General features: G+C 45.0%; 2 protein-coding genes across 3 annotated transcripts in view; both read right to left on the bottom strand.

Annotated features, from left to right (window-relative positions):
• Positions 1 to 348, bottom strand: part of PTK7 (protein tyrosine kinase 7 (inactive)) — an 84985-nt gene extending 84637 nt beyond the window's left edge. Inside the window, 1 exon segment of the mRNA XM_051997001.1 lies at positions 102 to 348. Within this exon segment, the coding sequence (XP_051852961.1) occupies positions 102 to 174 (73 nt within the window). The 5' untranslated portion in view covers positions 175 to 348.
• A 1817-nt stretch (positions 349 to 2165) lies between these two features.
• On the bottom strand, positions 2166 to 16213 carry KLC4 (kinesin light chain 4). Of its 2 annotated transcripts, none has more exons than XM_051996992.1 (17): positions 16111 to 16213; positions 14591 to 14656; positions 13412 to 13695; positions 11598 to 11828; positions 9023 to 9104; positions 8344 to 8557; positions 7459 to 7546; positions 7072 to 7173; positions 6740 to 6913; positions 6083 to 6182; positions 5840 to 5892; positions 5547 to 5614; positions 5266 to 5374; positions 4633 to 4755; positions 4199 to 4314; positions 3784 to 3847; positions 2166 to 2983 (listed from the first exon to the last, which is right to left on the bottom strand). In XM_051996992.1, the coding sequence occupies exons 3-17, from the start codon at positions 13667 to 13669 to the stop codon at positions 2933 to 2935; spliced, it is 1833 nt and encodes a 610-aa protein (XP_051852952.1). In that variant the 5' UTR covers positions 13670 to 13695; positions 14591 to 14656; positions 16111 to 16213; the 3' UTR covers positions 2166 to 2932. The 2 variants fall into 2 exon arrangements, with proteins under 2 accessions (XP_051852952.1, XP_051852953.1); XM_051996993.1 differs by having other exon boundaries at positions 13412 to 13690.
• Between the last annotated feature and the right edge of the window lie 72 nt (positions 16214 to 16285).

Raw genomic sequence — 16285 nt, 5'->3', positions numbered from 1 at the left:
TCCCAGGTGGGCTGCCAGCGCTCTCGCCCGGGCGCCGGCTCCGCTCCGCGCTGCGCACCGCGCGCTGTCCTCCACAGGGGCTTCGGTCCCTCAGTACTCACCACTCAGCAGCAGGAGAAAGCCGAGGAGCGGCGGCCGGCGAGGGCTACCCGGGGTCCCCGGCTCCGCTTCCATCGCGGCCGGCTCTAAAGAGGAGGACGAGAAAGGAAGAAAAGGAGCGGGGAGCGGCTCCGCCGAGCGCGCAGGACGCGAGGGCGCTGCTGCTGGGAGCAGGGGCCGGGCCGCCGCTGCCGCTGCTGCTCCCGCTGCTGCCCGAGCAGTGCCGAGAGCCACCGAGTCGAGCCCGCGCGCCCCGTCCCCAGAGCTGCCCGCAGCCGCGCGCCGCCGCCGCCAAGGGAAGCCCCGCCCCTCGACGCCCCCTCAGAACCCCCTCCCCGGCGGCGCGCACCGCCCCCCTCAGCCCCGCCCCTTCAGGATACCCCTCGCCCGGGCGGCTCGCGGAGCCCCGCCTTCTTAGAGCTCTCCGCCTCCCAGAAGCCCACTCCCACCCCCAACCCCCGCTCAGCCTCAGTTGGGAGCCCCGCCCCTCCGTCTCTTCCCCCCCCCCCCCCAGCCTCTTTTTGGAGCCCCGCCCTCTCGGGCACCCCGCTCGGTGTCGGCCTGGCATCCCTCATCTTAGTCGAATTGCGGAGCCTGGCTCCCTTAGAACCTCCTCGGCCTCAGCCTCAGGATTTCATAAATTGGGCAGGATCCGGGGGAGATCTGATAGAGATGAAGGGTAATGGAAGGGGAAGGGAGGAAAATGGAAAAGGTATAGAAAAGACGGGAGGGGAGAAAAAAAGAGGAGAGAGGATAGGAAACACGGATAATGGGGAGTAGGGAGAAGTTGAAGGTGATGTGGGAAATGAAAGCAAGTAGGATGGTGTGAGGAAATAGGGGACATTATAGGAAAGGAAAGGGAGGAAGAATTCGAAAGAGACCTTGGGGAATAGGAGGAAAGAGGTGGTGAGATGCAACTGTATGAGGAAGTGAGGTAGGGAGAACAGGGGCTAGTGTGAGGAGAAAGGGGTAGGATAGGGAGCATTTGGGGAAGAGATGGTGGGGTGACGAAAATGAGGGGCATTATTTCTGAGAACTGGCCAGAGAAAACCCTAGGAATTGTGTATTGTTACATGGATTAGGTGTGGGGCTACCTTCAAAAACTATACAAACGGGGATCTGGAGAAAAAAAATCTCAAAAAGAGATTGGGTTATTTAAGTCATTTAGTGCAAGGAACAGTCCCCTTCCCCCAAGGAACCTTAAATCCTAGGTCAGTTTTAGAACCACAGTTTCCTTGGTGTCTTGAAGCTAATATGAATCCCCCAGGACATGGCTGCCAACTGGAGAAGGCTCTACAGGGAAGCTGTGGTCTGGCTCTGACCCAGCATCAATCTGAACCTAAAGCTAGAAAAGGCTGGCCCCAGGAATGCAGTAAGTAGAACCTTATTAGTCAGGCAACTTCAGTCCCAAGTCCATGACTGGACAATGTGAGCTGCAGAAGTCTCCGTGACTAAGGAAGCCTGGTTGGGTCTCTGGAGGTGGGTCTGTCTGGCTCAGGCCTTTTTCCAAATCTCTCAGTGGCCCCCTACCCTCCCCACACACATTCTTCCTTTGTTGTAAGAACTGCAAGGGGTGTAGGAGGAGGGTGAGCAAAAGACAGACTCCAAAAGATAGGCTCCAGCTGCTGTTCACTCCTTCAGGATGTGCTGTGAGAGATCATAGTGTCTTCTTTTCCAGTAGGCTGGGAAGGGGGGTTTTGGGGTGGAGAGAGGGACTGGGACTGCAAGGCTCCAGCTTAGCCTTCACTTCCGCCCAGCCTTAAACTGAGAGATGGTGGGGGGAGGGTTTCCAGAATCCCAGGACTCTGGGTGAACAGTTCTCCCTCTGTCTCAGCAAGAGAACTCTAGGGACCCACATGGTCACCACATGGGAGAGCCAACTTTCATTACTACTACTACTTTTTACAGAGCTCTTCCTGATAAATCTTTGACTATCAAGTCTTGCTAATAAGCTTCCTATGTCCTCAAGATCAATCTTAAAGGATATGAGTTTCAATACCCCACAAACCCTTTATTGGTACCCTCGAAGGCCTCACAAAATAAATTGGATAAGAAAAAGACAGATACCAAGAACAATAGCTAGCATTTTATACAGAGCTTCAAAGTTTTCAAAGTGCTTAACATGTTATTCCCTTTGACTCTCACAACAAGCCAGCAGGTGCTGTTACTACTCCCAATTTTATAAACAAGGAAACTGAGGCTCAGAGGTCAAATGACCTGCCCAAAGTCATAGCCAGTAAGTGTTTGAGGCACAATTAAAACTCAGATATTCCCAATTCTTAGGCCAACACTCTAGCCATTTATACCACCCTCTTTCCAAGTCCATGATAATCTCCTCTCCCTTTTCCATTGGTTTTCAGTATTTACCTTGAGTCCTACCCTATTCCCTCAAGACAAATGTGGAAGACTCATATCCTGATTATTTTATTTAAGAAAAGTGAAATATTTGGACCAGAAGAAAAGGAGTCAAAAGAGAGTAGAAAAGAGAGGCCAAGATATAGGAATTTGGCCAGTCCAAAGACCCTTCATACTAAAACGATGATAGCAGGCCTCAGCCCCCCATTCCTGTGGCATACCTGCTTCCTAGCCCGGTCTGTGGAGGACTTAGCACTACTCTAGCAGACAGCAGAGGAGTACAAGGGAGCCCAACAAGGTCTTCCTGAGGGTGAAACCAAAGCCCAAATGGGTAGAACTCAGTAGTTTACAAGTGTTCATCCCCACTGGTCAACCAAGGTCTGGCAGTCTTTTCCTTAGGACATGGTAGAGGCAGGAGCCACAGAGAATGCAGTGTGTTTGTGGAATCACAGTAGGGAAAATCCTAGGAAATCAGATGTCAGCTGCTTGAAGAGAGGTTCATAGTGCTAGCACTGAGGCCTCGTGAGCCCTGAAAGAGATCATCACACTTCCTCAGTTCAGGCCATCCTTCCAAATTCCTACTCCCTGTCCATTTCTCCTTCCAAAGGGGGCTCTTGTACCCCATCTCATGTCCAAGGCTTCGCTTTTCTCTCCTAATCCCTAAGATATATTTTACATCCTCTAAGATTAAAGATTAGAAGGGATTGTTTGGGAAGGGTTTTTTTAATCTTTCATTAAAAGCACACCACTAGGATTTTCTACAAGTCCTATTCATGTGGAGAAAATAACTGGCATATTACTTGTACATCACAGACCTCAGGGACTTGGAAAACATGAGTCTAAATCTGCTCACAGTCACATAGGTAACAAGGAGCAGAGGCTGGGATTCAAACCCAGGTAGTCAGACCTAAATCTACTAAATCTACTAAATCTACTGGTTTTTTTCTACTAAACCATGTTTCTGAATCATTCGTTGCTGTGGAAGGTTAGTTCCCCACTAAAGTAATAACTTGCCCTTGAATTAACACTACCTTTTTAAAGACTATTTGTTTCTCCCCCACCCCATACCCTAGTCCATTTCCCCACACTTCTTTGTTCTCTACCTTTCATCTCAAATATGCCCTTTGAATAACCCCTAGGAATAAGCCTGCTTGGCCTTCTCTCTCCTCCTCCCCAATGACTCTTATTTAAATGATCTCAGATAGTCCTATTCCTTACTCCCCTCCTAGTCACCCCCAGTCTCTCTAATTTAGAATCCCACCGTCAGTCCCTACTTAATTCCTCTCTACCTGCTCCCCTTTCTACCTCCCACCAAGGTATCCCCCTCACCTGAAGGGACTGTTGACTGGGCTGATTTAGATGGTTTAAGGAGGCTGCCCGCTTCATGTTGCTGCTGTAAGGGAAAAAAAGAAAGAGCTCCTTAACCTAATTCTCCCTAGGTCTGCCTGCTCTATCCCTCAGGGTTCCAGGATCCCCTGCCATTTGCAGTGGGCCTTGATCACTCATTTTCTTTTAACTTACTTTGTTCCTTTCCTTCCACTGGGTTCTCTTTTCTTGCCCTTGTGCCACCCACCTCTACCTGGAACTTTCCTCCCCAGCCAGCCAACAGGTCTCCTTCCTTCTCATGTACTTCTTCAATATTTACTTTTTTTCAGGGAGCCATGGCCATAAGGAATGGGGGTGGGGAGGAACTTGGGAAAGGCCTTGTTTGCACAGTTAGCTGTCCTCCTGCTCCAGTGTGTACCTGGAAGGTCGGTGCTCATTTCCCTGCAGCTTTCTTACTAGCAGTTCGCTGCTTCGTCGAAACACATCTCGGATTTTGCCTAGAGAACCACTCCTCTGCAAAGTCCCACTACCATCCTGGAAAGGGAAGGACAGAAAGGGCAACTGAGAGGAAGATTCAGCAGACCCTAGCCTGTCCCACCCAGTTCCACCCACAGTTCTATGTTCCTTGTACCCTATGAAAGGATAGGCTTGGCTCAGGTTCTTTCCTCTCTGGAGAAGAAAGATTCTGTTACTCGGATGAGAATGTGGGATGAACAGAGAAAATGCCAAAGTGGAATAGAATGGGAAAAGAGATAATTTCAGGACCAACGTTGTGCCCAACAGTTCTACCATGACACTTCCAAGAGCAGTAGAAGTAGGATATGGGGAAAAAGGGGAAAAAAAATCACTCACCCCTGACCACTCTACAGCCACTGATGCTTCCTCACCCCCTTCAAATTTAACACTGGCTGCAGGGTTTTCCTGGGCCTCCCCAAGCAGCTCCACTACCTTAGTCTGGCTGATGGGATCTGTACCCTGGCAGGAAAAGAAAGGGAAGGGAAGAGAGGTCAGGACTTCCAGATGCATAGATTCCTTAAGGTGTTTCTCCAAGCCCCCAGCCACAAACCATCCACTTACAACCATCACCCCAATGGGACTCTATGGCTTAGATCATTTTCCCAGATTTTTTTTTCTTCTTTTTCCCTTCTAACAAAGTGTTCCTTGGGTCTGGACCCTTGGTGGGGGAGGGAGGGAAAGGGAAGGAAACAAGCAGTTATATGGCATCCACTACTAGATGAAGTACACAATCCCATTTAACAGATGAGGATACTGAAGCTGAGTTACTTGTCCAAAGTGACACAGCTAGTAGGTATCAAGGCTGGATTTCAACTCAGGTCTTCCTGATTCTACTCCCCATGGGCTCTAGGTCCTTTCTGATTCTAGCCTCCTTTTAAAAAGTTGTTCCCTTCTCCTCCTATTTGCACTGAACCAAAGAGGAATTCCAAGCTACTCTCCCCTCACTTCCTCCCTTCACAAATTTCCTACCTGTTTTCGGGAGCGCAAGGCACATTCTTCCAGAGTCTCAGCGGCCTCTAGCTTCCCCTGACGTCGGTACAAAGCTCCCAAGTTCCTCAGGGTAGTGTTGACTGTAGGGCTATAGGTGGGGAGGCCAGGAAAGGGAAGGTGGGTTATAAAGATGATATCAGAAAGAAGAAAGGAGACACAGCAGGAGAGGTAGAAATCTGGAATGCAGACACCTGAGGCCAAAGAAAATAGCCCATCCTATTCTTCAGCTATCCCAGCTGGGTCTCAAGCATCCCCCTTACCTGCTGACTTTGCATGCCTTATACCAGCCTCCATATTCAGCATAAGGTATACCATCCCGGTGCCGGTTCTGCAAAAGGGAATGGAAGAAACATGAGAGATAAAGAAGTTTATGAGGTGAGAAGAAGGATGGTGCTAAACCATTCTTAGGGTCAGAAGTTGGGCTGAGGAAAGTGCCCTAAGCCAACAGAGGGAGCTAAAAGAGATGGGGGAAGGAGGTTGGGTAAGTGGGATAGTAAAGAATAAAAGAGAAGTAAGGACAGAACCATCCCAGGGTCTGTATTCCCAGACTCACTTTGCTCATTTCCTCCCGCTCCTCTGCATGCATCCATATGGGCTTGTGGTCATCTGGGAAGGGGGTAACATATAGGACAGGAAACAGAAAATTTAGAAGGACATTCTGAGTCTGAGGGAATCAGGTTTCAAGGGCAGACTATACTGCTCCTGGGCATTAAGGTCTACATCACCCCTGGGAGCCACTCTAGCTTTAAGTCATGTTCTTCTTCCCTTTGGCCACCCCCAAATCCCACACACCCACCATCCACAGACCCAAACTCCTGCACATGGGCCCGGGTTAGAATCTCCTTGTACAGAGTCTCGGCTTCTGCATATTTTCCCTGTTTCAGATAGCAGGAGGCCTGGGGCAGGAGGCAAAAAGGACAGATGAGATATTATGAAATGAGAAGAACACAGGGTCGAGAGAGAAATAAGGTTTCTCTCAGAAGGGTTATAGAATAACTACTCTGCCCCTCTCTTAATCTCCATTTTCTTACCCTCCCTTCCTGTTCCCCGCCTCCCCCCCCCCCCACTCAACCTAGTCTTCCTAATTCTGCCATTTCCCTAGTTTAGCATTAACCTTCCAGCATCCCCAACCTCAAAGCCAAAACAATTAGCCAATTATGCATTCTGGAGCAGTTCTCACCCACTCCCCAGAGTCCTGGGGTATCGAACTAAAAGAGTGGAAGCACTATATAAGTAGGTATTTATCAGGTCATGACCCTAAAAATGTAAAGTGCTGTGTAAACATTAGAGTGTCATACAAATGTTAGCTATCATCTTCATGACTACTATTACTGTTATCCCAGTTCTTCCCATCAAACAATGTCTCAAGTAGGGGAATGATCAGGTGGACAAAGGATGATTCTCAGTGTTCTGGTTCTCTTGGGAGGGCTCTTCTTTTTTTTCTTCCTCTTACCAGATTGTTCTTGGTGCGAGCCACATTTGGGTTGTCTGGCCCTAGTTGGCCCTCATAGATGGCTAGGGCCCGGCCGTAGTATCGCTCTACTGCCTCATATTTGCCCTGATTCTGACACAGGAGGGCCAGGTTGTTCAGCTGCTTTGCCACATCTGGATGGTCAGTGCCCAAAACCTGGCAAAGAAAGAGAAAGAGGAATTGAATGCAGATCATTGGTTAAATGGGAAATGAGTCAAGAAAACAGCAAAAAAAAGGCTAAGACTCAAGTAGAATGGAGGAAACAGAAGGAGAGTTGAAGAGAAAGAATCTCAGATTTAGAAGGAAGGGAACACCTTTTCTCGGATCTCCAGAGCTCGCTGACACAATGGTTCTGCTTCTTTATACTTGCCCCTCTTCCCATAGAGCACAGCCAAATTGTTGAGAGTGGCAGCCACCTGTGGAGAAAACTCTATTTTTGTCAAAAGCCAACCCTGAAAAGGCAACTCGAAGCACCCATCACTCCAAGGGGACAGGGCTGCCCTTACTTAGGGACATGGAAACTGCCATTCCCCAAATGCCTCACTCCCTTCATCTTTCTTTCCAGCAAATGGGCTCTACTGAGGAAATAGCTAGATAGGATTTAAAGAGTAGCTACTCTAAGCCCACCCTCCCATGAGAGGGGTAAAAGAAAAATAGACATGTTAAGATAGGGGAGGGGAGGAAGAGGAAGGAATGCTGACCGCTGGGTGGTCCCGGCCCAGGGTGCTCTCACGGATGCTCAGGGCGTCATTCAGCAAGTGGGCTGCTTCCTTATATTTGTTCTGGTCCCTGTAGGGGGACAGGACCCCAGAGTTTATGGGGATAGATTATCATGTATCTATTTTTTCCCATCTCCCTCTAGATTGCCCAGGTCATCCCCATCATTCACACCTTATTCATATCTAGCCCTCCTCTCTTTGAGTATAGGGGACAGCTAGAAAAGTTTTTCCTTCTATGAGGACAGAAAGCCTGGTGTGAATACCATTGGGAAGGACTCACTGACACCACAGAATCTGTATATGGAACAAGACAGGTCTTTCCCCTGAGGAGAGAATAGAAGGCCAAGGAGAAGAGACAGTGACTCTGATGTATAAGGAACAGATAGCTTAAATGTAGGAGTCTTATGAAAAATGGAACAAATCAGAAAGCACAAAATATAGGAATTAAAGGGATAGAAGCTGGAGAAAAGAATAGGAAAATAAGAGGATCTGGGGACCATTCTATCACCTCCCATGGTTTCACAAAAATTTGGGAAGACTTATAAGAACTGATACAAAGTAAAGTGAGCAGAACTAGGAGAACATTGTACATAGTATCAGCAATACTGTTATAAGATCAACTGTGAAAGACTTAGCTATTCTGAGCAATACAATGATCTATGACAAAGAACTCGTGAAGAATATTACCAACCACCTATGTACACAGTACATAGTAATAAAAAAAGGTTTATTGTTCTTGTTTTTGGTAGCAATAAGGAAGACCTAAGGGAACTTGAGGAATGGAGAACAGGGCCTCAAGTAGAATAGAGAGAGAGACAAGTACACTGACTAGAAAAAGGAAGTGGAGCAGAGGAGGGGAAGCCTTACCGATAGACCAAAGCAAGGATGTTGAGCATGGTGGCAACATCAGGGTGGCCTCTGCCTGAGGTGCGCTCCAGGTCTTCTAGGGCCTGTTTGCAGAGTGGCACTGCTACCTCATAGCGGCCCTGAGCTGCATACTGGATCACCAGGTTGTGCAGGGTCCGCAGTCGCGCTGGGATCTCATAACCCCCGTGCTGAGCAGCTGAAGTGCCCTTGGGCACTAGGACAGCACCAGTGTCTCAGAAGATGGCACTGTGCCCACAAAGGACTATTCTACTCACCCAAGAATCATCCCTTTCCCCACTGCTTCCAAGCTCTTGGCTTTTCCTTCCATCAGTGGTCTCTACCCTTAGTCCATTCTCAGTTCTTACCTCCTACCCTGCCTTTTAAAGTTTCTACACTTCTTCTCATCCCAATTCCTTAATACTCCATGCCAGCTTCTCATTTCTATTATCCCTTAATCCTATATATCTACTTAAACTGACTGAGGAGTTTGAATCCCAAGAGAATAGAGTTCTCCTCAGTTCTTGTCTTACTTCTATATCCTGCTATGCCAAAATCAGGGTAAGAATGAGGAAATAGAGTGGTACTAGAAGTGGGCTAGCTAATAAAATGTAGTTGGAGCTAAAGAGCTCAGGCTCTCCTTTCTATTTGATTCATCTTCCAGTCTGAGGGATGGACTTACAGTCATGGCTGGGCTCTTCTTCCTCCTCATTGGGGAAAAGATCATCCAAGGAATCCTTACTGGAGTTGCCTTCTTTCTCCTCCTGGAAGAATTGAAGCAGCACACGATGGAATAATTGCCTCCTAAAAGGAGACCCTTTAAGGTCACTAATTTGTGGTCCTTATACAAAACCATTCCAAGAAGGATAGAATTTAATCTAAACAAAAGCAGTCTCTTGAATTTTTAAAAATTCAGACTCACACCTACCCATGTTAGAATGTCATGTACCTCTCCTCCTTACCTGCTCCTTCAGAAACCTCCATTTCTTTCTCTTCTTGTAACACAATCTCTACCTCCTTACTCCTACTCAATGCAGGGAATTATAGTGTTGTTTTGATCCATATGTGCTTATGTGGATTATGTGTCTGCCTCATCTTTCCTGAAGGCAGGAAGTATGTCTGATCTTTAATACGTATCCCAAGTATCTAGGCAGGCTCTAAATCCTTATCAATACTCATGATAAACTTGCTGGCTGACTCTCACTGATTTTTTAACAAATTGTTATTATTTTGTTAAATATTTCCTAATCACACATAAAAAATTTTATCATTTAAAAATTTTTTTTGAGCTCCAAATTCTTTTTTTTCCTACCTTCTCCCCTCCTTGAAAAGGCAAGCAATTTGATATCGATGATACTTGTGAAAACTGATCCTCATTGTTAAGTTCTTCCTTATTTCTAACTTTGTTCCCTCAAGGCAAGATCTTTTCCCACCATAAAGACTATCAGCCTTATTAAAGCACTGCCTCCTGTGGTTTCAGAAAAATTTGGAAAGACTTATATGAACTGATGCAAAGTAACCAGAGCAGAACCAGAACAACATTATACATAGTATTAGCAATACTGTATAACAAGATCAACTGTGAAAGACTTAGCTATTCTGATCAATACAATGATCCATGACAAAGGACTCGTGAAGAATATTAAAATGTCCTGCAGAGAAAGAACTGATGAGTATTGAGAGCAGATTTTTCACTTTATTTTTCTTGCCCTTTTTCCCCCCATAAAAATGGCTAATATGTAAAGATTTTGCATGACTTCACATATATAATGAGTATCTACTGCTTGCCTTCTCAATGGGGGAGAAGGTAGAGAGAGGGAGAGAATTTACAATTCCAAAAATATGGAAAAATCTATCTGTAGTACAAAAGAAAAAAAAATACTACCCCCAAACTATTTTTTTAAAGATTATTATAGCTTTTTATTTATAAGTTATATGCATGGGTAATTTTACAGCATTGACAATTGCCAAACATTTTGTTCCAATTTTTCCCCTCCTTCCCCACATACCCTCCCCCAGATGGCAGGTTGACCAATACATGTTAAATATGTTAAAATATAAATTAAATACAATATAAGTATACATGTCCAAACAGTTATTTTGCTGTACAAAAAGAATAGGACTTTGAAATAGTGTACAATTAGCCTGTGAAGGAAATCAAAAATGCAGGCAGACAAAAATAGAGGGATTGGGAATTCTATGTAGTGGTTCATAGTCATCTCCCAGAGTTCTTTCACTGAGTGTAGCTGGTTTAATTCATTACTGCTCTGTTGGAACTGATTTGGTTCAGGTCATTGCTGGAGATGGCCACATCCATCAGAATTGATCATCAGATCATCATATGCCAAACTACTTTTTCAATCTAATTTCCACTAATACTCTATGAAAATCTTCACTTCAGCACAAATGATCTATCTCCTCTCAAAACTTTGCACTTCCCTATTCCCTATTTTAAATTTTTAATTTCTACTTTGGTGCCCCAGCAGAGTACTTGGGTTTAAGTCCTATCATGGACATTTCCTAGTTCTGTGACTTAAGTAATGGAAATCAACTAACCTCTCTCAGCTTCATTTATTTGTAAAAATGTGAACAATCCCCCTTGTACTGCCTACCTCCCAGGGCCCAAAGACTCTGACAGTGGAGTGCAAGCTCTGGCAGATATTATCAAAATGGGAAAGATAGACTTTATGATGGACTGTTTGTCTTTGTCCAAGGACCAGTCCAGCTAATTTTGAAGATTTATCTCAAGTTTAGCTGCATGCTAATGGATGTACTTTTTTTTTAGTTCCTTCAATTCTTAGAGAACATCTAATAAGATTTAAAAGAGGTATCATTTGTGTTGGTGAAGGGAGCATCTCCAGTGACAAAATTATACCCTGAAAGTATGAGAAATTATATAATGTGAAGTTATAGCCTGAAATAATATCTTTGAAGCACTGACAAAGTGGCAAAGTATAAGGAGTAACTGGGTTTGAACCCTAGCTCAGGAATATCCTATCTGTGTGACTATATGTGAATCAACTTAACCATAGTGTTTTCTTTGGTAAAATGGGAGCAAATACCTGCACTATCAATCTCACAGGACTACTGTGAAAAGAGTCCTTAAAGAGCTACATTAACACAAACTCTTATAATTATCAGCCACAGTGCTAAGTACATAGTAGGAGTTCAATAAATCTCTGTTGGTACCTGATTCTTGGCCTACCCTCTGCCCAAATCCTGTGCCTTTGTTCCCCCCTTGTGTTCACCTTACTTACCACAGGGGGTCCGTCTTCATCATACTGCCGAAGCTGCCCCATGAACTCCAAGTGCTTTTTTTCTTCCTCCAACTGGGCTACTGCTTGTTCACTGCGCTGCAGGCGCTGCTGAGTACCTGCCAGCTCATCCCTAAGCCATTGGTTCTCCTGACATAATCGCCGCACCTGGGCCCGAAGCTTCTGCTTCTCTGACTCCACTGTGCCCAGGTGATTTGCCAGAGCTAGCATCACCTGGAAAGAGAGGACTGGACTGAAAGGCCCTGTGGCAATGTGGCAAATTGGGAGTTAGATTGGGAGTTAGAAGGCTTGAGTTTAAATCCCAATTCTGCAACTTACTATCTTATGTCACCTTGGAAAAGTCATTTCACCTTTGTGAGGTCTCAGATTCCTCCGCTATAAAAGAAAGAGGTTGGGTTCAACATCCTCTAAATTCTCTGTCATCTTTCAATGTATATACCTATTAAACCACCAAGTATAGGTATGGAGGAATGGTATGGGTGTGTCAAAGATTAAGTCTTAATTTCCTAATCTTAAAATAAAGGAATGGACTAAGTGATCTCTGAAACAAAAAGAGTCCTCTTTTACTGGGACTTCTTTTTGTTGAATCATTTTTCAGTTGTATCCAACTCTTTGTGACCCCATTTGGAATCATTTTGGCAAAGATACTGAAGTGGTTTGCCATTTCCTTCTCCAGCTCATTTTACAGAGGAGGAAACAGGTAAACAGGATTAAGTGACTTGTTCAGGGCCACACAGTTAATATGTGTCTGAGGCCAGATTGAAATCCAGGCTCTTAAGACTGGCACTCAGTCTATCCCCCAACACCACCTAGCTGCCTTCTTACTGATTCATCTCTTACCTATCCATTTTAGCCCACATCATCCAATTGTTCTGTTCTTTATCTCTTTTATTTAAGTCAATAAATATTTATTAAGCATATACTATGTAGGAGGCACTGGGTTAAATTCTTAAGAGATATTAAAGAATGGCAAAAAGACAGTCTCTGATCTCAAGGGACTCACAATCTAATGGGAAAACAACATGCAAATGATTACATACAAAACAAGCTATATACAAAGTAAATTGGAAATTAGCAAAGAGAAGACACCAGCATTAAGAGGGGATAACGAGGATTTCCTATAAAAGGTGAGGATTTTAACTGAGACTTGAAGATTGAGAAACCAGAAGCCAGAAATGAGGAAGAAGAGAATTCTGGCCAAAAGAGAGAGCCTGTGAAAATGCCTGGAGTAAGGAGATGGCATGCCATGGTTGAGAAGTAGTGGGAAAGCCAATGTCACTGGATTGCAGAACAGAAGACAAAAAAGTATACTAAGACTGAGAAGGCAGGAAGGGACCAAATTATGAAGAACTTTAAAACCAGCAGAGAATTATGTTAATTTAGCTTAAAAGTAAAAAGCAACTACTTAGAGTTTATGAAATAGAAGGGTGACCTAGTCAAGCCTGTTTTAGGAAAATCACAACTGAGCAGAGGATGATTTGAATGGATAGAAATTTGTGGCAGGGAAACCAGCAACAAAGCCATTGCAGTACTAAAGGTCTGTGCCAGAGTGGTCACAGTGTCAAGAGAGAAGTAAGAGGCATATGAGAGAGATGTTACAAATATTAAATTGACAGGACCCTTTTTATTGACTTTCCCCAAAATACATACCTCTTAGTTCTTTCAATAAACCCATCCCTCTCTCCCAGTTCTTAGTGATGAATTTTGCTCCAAAACCCACTCATCCTTCCCTTGAAATCTTATGTTTACCCTATCCTCCATCCCAGCCTCCTATATCTCAGTTCCCTCAATCTCACCTGTGCCTCCCCCAGTCCCAGCTCAATGTTTTCCATGGAACGGCGAAGCTGCCGAGCCTTCTCATGTACCAGTCCAGCTTCGTGGCCCTCATGCTGCAGGCACTGAATAGCATGAGCTAAGCTCTGTAACACTGCCTGGTGCTCGCTTTTCAGTGCTTCCAAACCTTGGCTCACCAGCCGAGTGCTCCCCAGAATCTCCTCTTGGCTCAACCGGTGCACTGATGGCTCTTCCCGCTGTCCCAGCACCAGTCCTGACATCCTGGGTCAGGAGATTCCAACCTGGACTGGGGGAGACGGAGAGGGAAAGAGAAAGAGAATAATTAAGTTTTGTGGGAAAGAGATATCACTATGAGAATAAGAGAATAGAATGGTATATTAGAGAAATCAAAACTCAATGTGTAGAAAGTAAGATTGGAGATGAATAACATTCAGCAGAAGAGATATGGGAAGAGAAATAATGGACATCAGAATTGACAAAAGTGTTGAGCAGAAGAAATATACAAACATTACACAAACTGGAAGGGAAGAGGCTAGAATAATGGGTTTAAGAGGGAAAACCAGGATTTGGAGTTGTTGAGAGAGGATGATAGTGAAGAAGGTCAATAAAAGGAATAATAGAGAAGAAGACAGATAATTATTATACTAGAGAAGAGAGAAGTAATAGTTCTCACAGTGTAAAAAGAGACTGGAGGATCTCAGCAGCAAGAGAAAGATACAGTTGTCTCATAAAGTTTAGTCCTTTATTTCTCTTAGCTACTCAAGATTCCTTGATCCCAACCTCATTCAGTCATGGTTATTTCTGCTTTTTTCTCCAATTTTTATTCTCTACCCTCTTCTTCCCCATGGCTCAGTCATTGTCCCAAGCCCTATTGCCCTAACCAAGAGCAGAGCCTTGTACTGCAGGGGTGAAGCAGGAGCCAAGAACCAAGAGGTATGAGAAAGAAAGAACCTTACTCAGCTCAGCAGATTGGGAGACGCCCTATACAAAGTCCAAGAGTCCAATACTAACACCCCCTAGTATTAGAGCACCTGCCACAGAGCCCCACCTAGAAAAAAAAAAAAAAGCCCTTTCTTTTGCTTTATGCACATCCAAACCCTCCAAAAGAACCATCTCCCTTACTTCCCCCCCCAAACTCTAAGTCAGTCCTGCACTTAAGCATGAGTAAGAAGAGAGCTTACCTGGAAACCTAAGGGAGAGAGAAGTTCTGTTTCCCCAGGTTTATTAGTCAAAAAGGATCCTTGTGCCTAGAGAGAGGTATGAGAGTACAAGGGTCGGTTTATATGGAAATAGCAAAGGAATTTAGCCTAGGCCAGACACTCTCATTCCATTTTGTAATCCCACTTCTACCTCAGGCAATTAAAAGTAAGGAGTAATTCCCCAGTACCAGTGAGCAACACTTATTAACTTGCAAACTCAAGCCTTGAGACATTGTGGTCTGAGTCTCTGAGGTTCACTAGTAGGTATGACTTTCTGAGTATCAGAAGTGGGGGGGGGGGAGAAGAGAAAGCATATAACCCCTTATCTATCTGGGCTGGGTTGGGGGGAGGATTGTTTATCTAACCTGGAAGCTATAATAGTTATAGTACTTATGTTAAATACATATTGTCATGTAACATAATAACATAAGTTACACATAATATACATATATCATAACATATAGTTACATTTTACTTTCTAACTTGACAGAATGTGTGTGTGTGTGTCTGTCCACCTCAGGGGGAACTCTCTGTCTGTTGCCCAAGAGAATGATAACTATGTATCTATCTGTTCAAGAGGAAGAAAAGACCAAGTTTATCTGTCTTGGGGGTGGCAAGGATATCTGCCTAGAGATGTATGCCTGTGAGAGTGGGTGAAAGAGAATGATTAGGAGATAAACTGTCCTACTAGGGAATGATCATGTGTATATGTCTTTCTAGCTCTTAGGCCTTGAAAGTGATAAAGATGTTTATATGTATGTCTGCCCTAGGAAGGAATGAAGATGTGCACGTAGTTATTTGTCCTAGTTGGGGATGAGCGTATGCATCTCTCTGTCCCAGGAAAAAATAATGGCCCGTATCTATCAAAGAAGAGATGAGGATGTGTTATATTTACAGACATATCTATAGTGAACATATAGTCTCTGTATGTCCAAGAAGGGAGCGACTGTGGGTCCGTATGTCCTAAGAAACAGTGAGGGTGTTTTTCCAAGGAAGTTCTTATTCAAAGAGGGACGTGTCTGTCTGTCTGTCCAAGGAGGAAGGAAGTGCGTGTGTCAGTCTGTCTGTCCAAGAAAGAAGTGAGGTTCTATGTGCATGTGTCTATCTGTCCAAAAGAGAAGTGGACGTGTCTGTGTGTCTGTCTGTCTACAGAAGAAGAATCTGTCCAATAAGGGAGGGAGAATGTGTACCTTTGTATATGCCGAAATGTCCCAAGAGGAGCGAGAGTGTGTATGTCTGTGTGTCTGTCCAAGAAGGAACGAGGGTATCTATGTGTCCGTCTGTCTCAGAAGGGAATGAGGACGTGCATGTGTCCGTAGTTCTGTTTAAGGAGGAAATGAGAGTCTCAAGTTCTGTCCTCGTAAGAGGAGGTGAGGGTGTGTCCGTCTGTCTGTTCCGGGGGTATCTCCCATTGCCCTGAGGTGCCAGGCTGACATTGGGTGCCCGGCCTGTTTAACTGGAGTGAGAAGAAGGAAGAAGAGGGAATTTTGCCAGAGACTCACCCTTGGTACGCACGTCTGTCCGTCGGTCAGCCCGCTCCCCCGCCGGTACTGCCCCCTTAAATCCAACATGGCCGGCGCTCAAGGCAATTGTTTTGACGGCTCTCGGGGGCGGAGTCTATCTCCGGTCACGCGGGCAGGAAACCTCTCCGGGACTGGTTGTGGCCAGCGACGCCCC

Source organism: Antechinus flavipes, chromosome 4, assembly GCF_016432865.1.
Source record: "Antechinus flavipes isolate AdamAnt ecotype Samford, QLD, Australia chromosome 4, AdamAnt_v2, whole genome shotgun sequence".
Classification (NCBI taxonomy): Eukaryota; Metazoa; Chordata; class Mammalia; order Dasyuromorphia; family Dasyuridae; genus Antechinus; species Antechinus flavipes.
This window is presented reverse-complemented; position numbering and strand designations above follow the sequence as displayed.

Bases quoted from the DNA above. Each gene is read 5' to 3' on its own strand.
- KLC4 (XM_051996992.1), bottom strand. From the start codon at position 13,669: ATGTCAGGACTGGTGCTGGGACAGCGGGAAGAGCCATCAGTGCACCGG. The intron at 6,183-6,739 runs GTAAGAGGAAGA...CTCCTGCCCCAG, and splicing joins CTCGCACCAAGAACAATCTG to GCCTCCTGCTATCTGAAACA. The intron at 3,848-4,198 runs GTACACACTGGA...TTTCCCTTACAG, and splicing joins AATGAGCACCGACCTTCCAG to CAGCAACATGAAGCGGGCAG.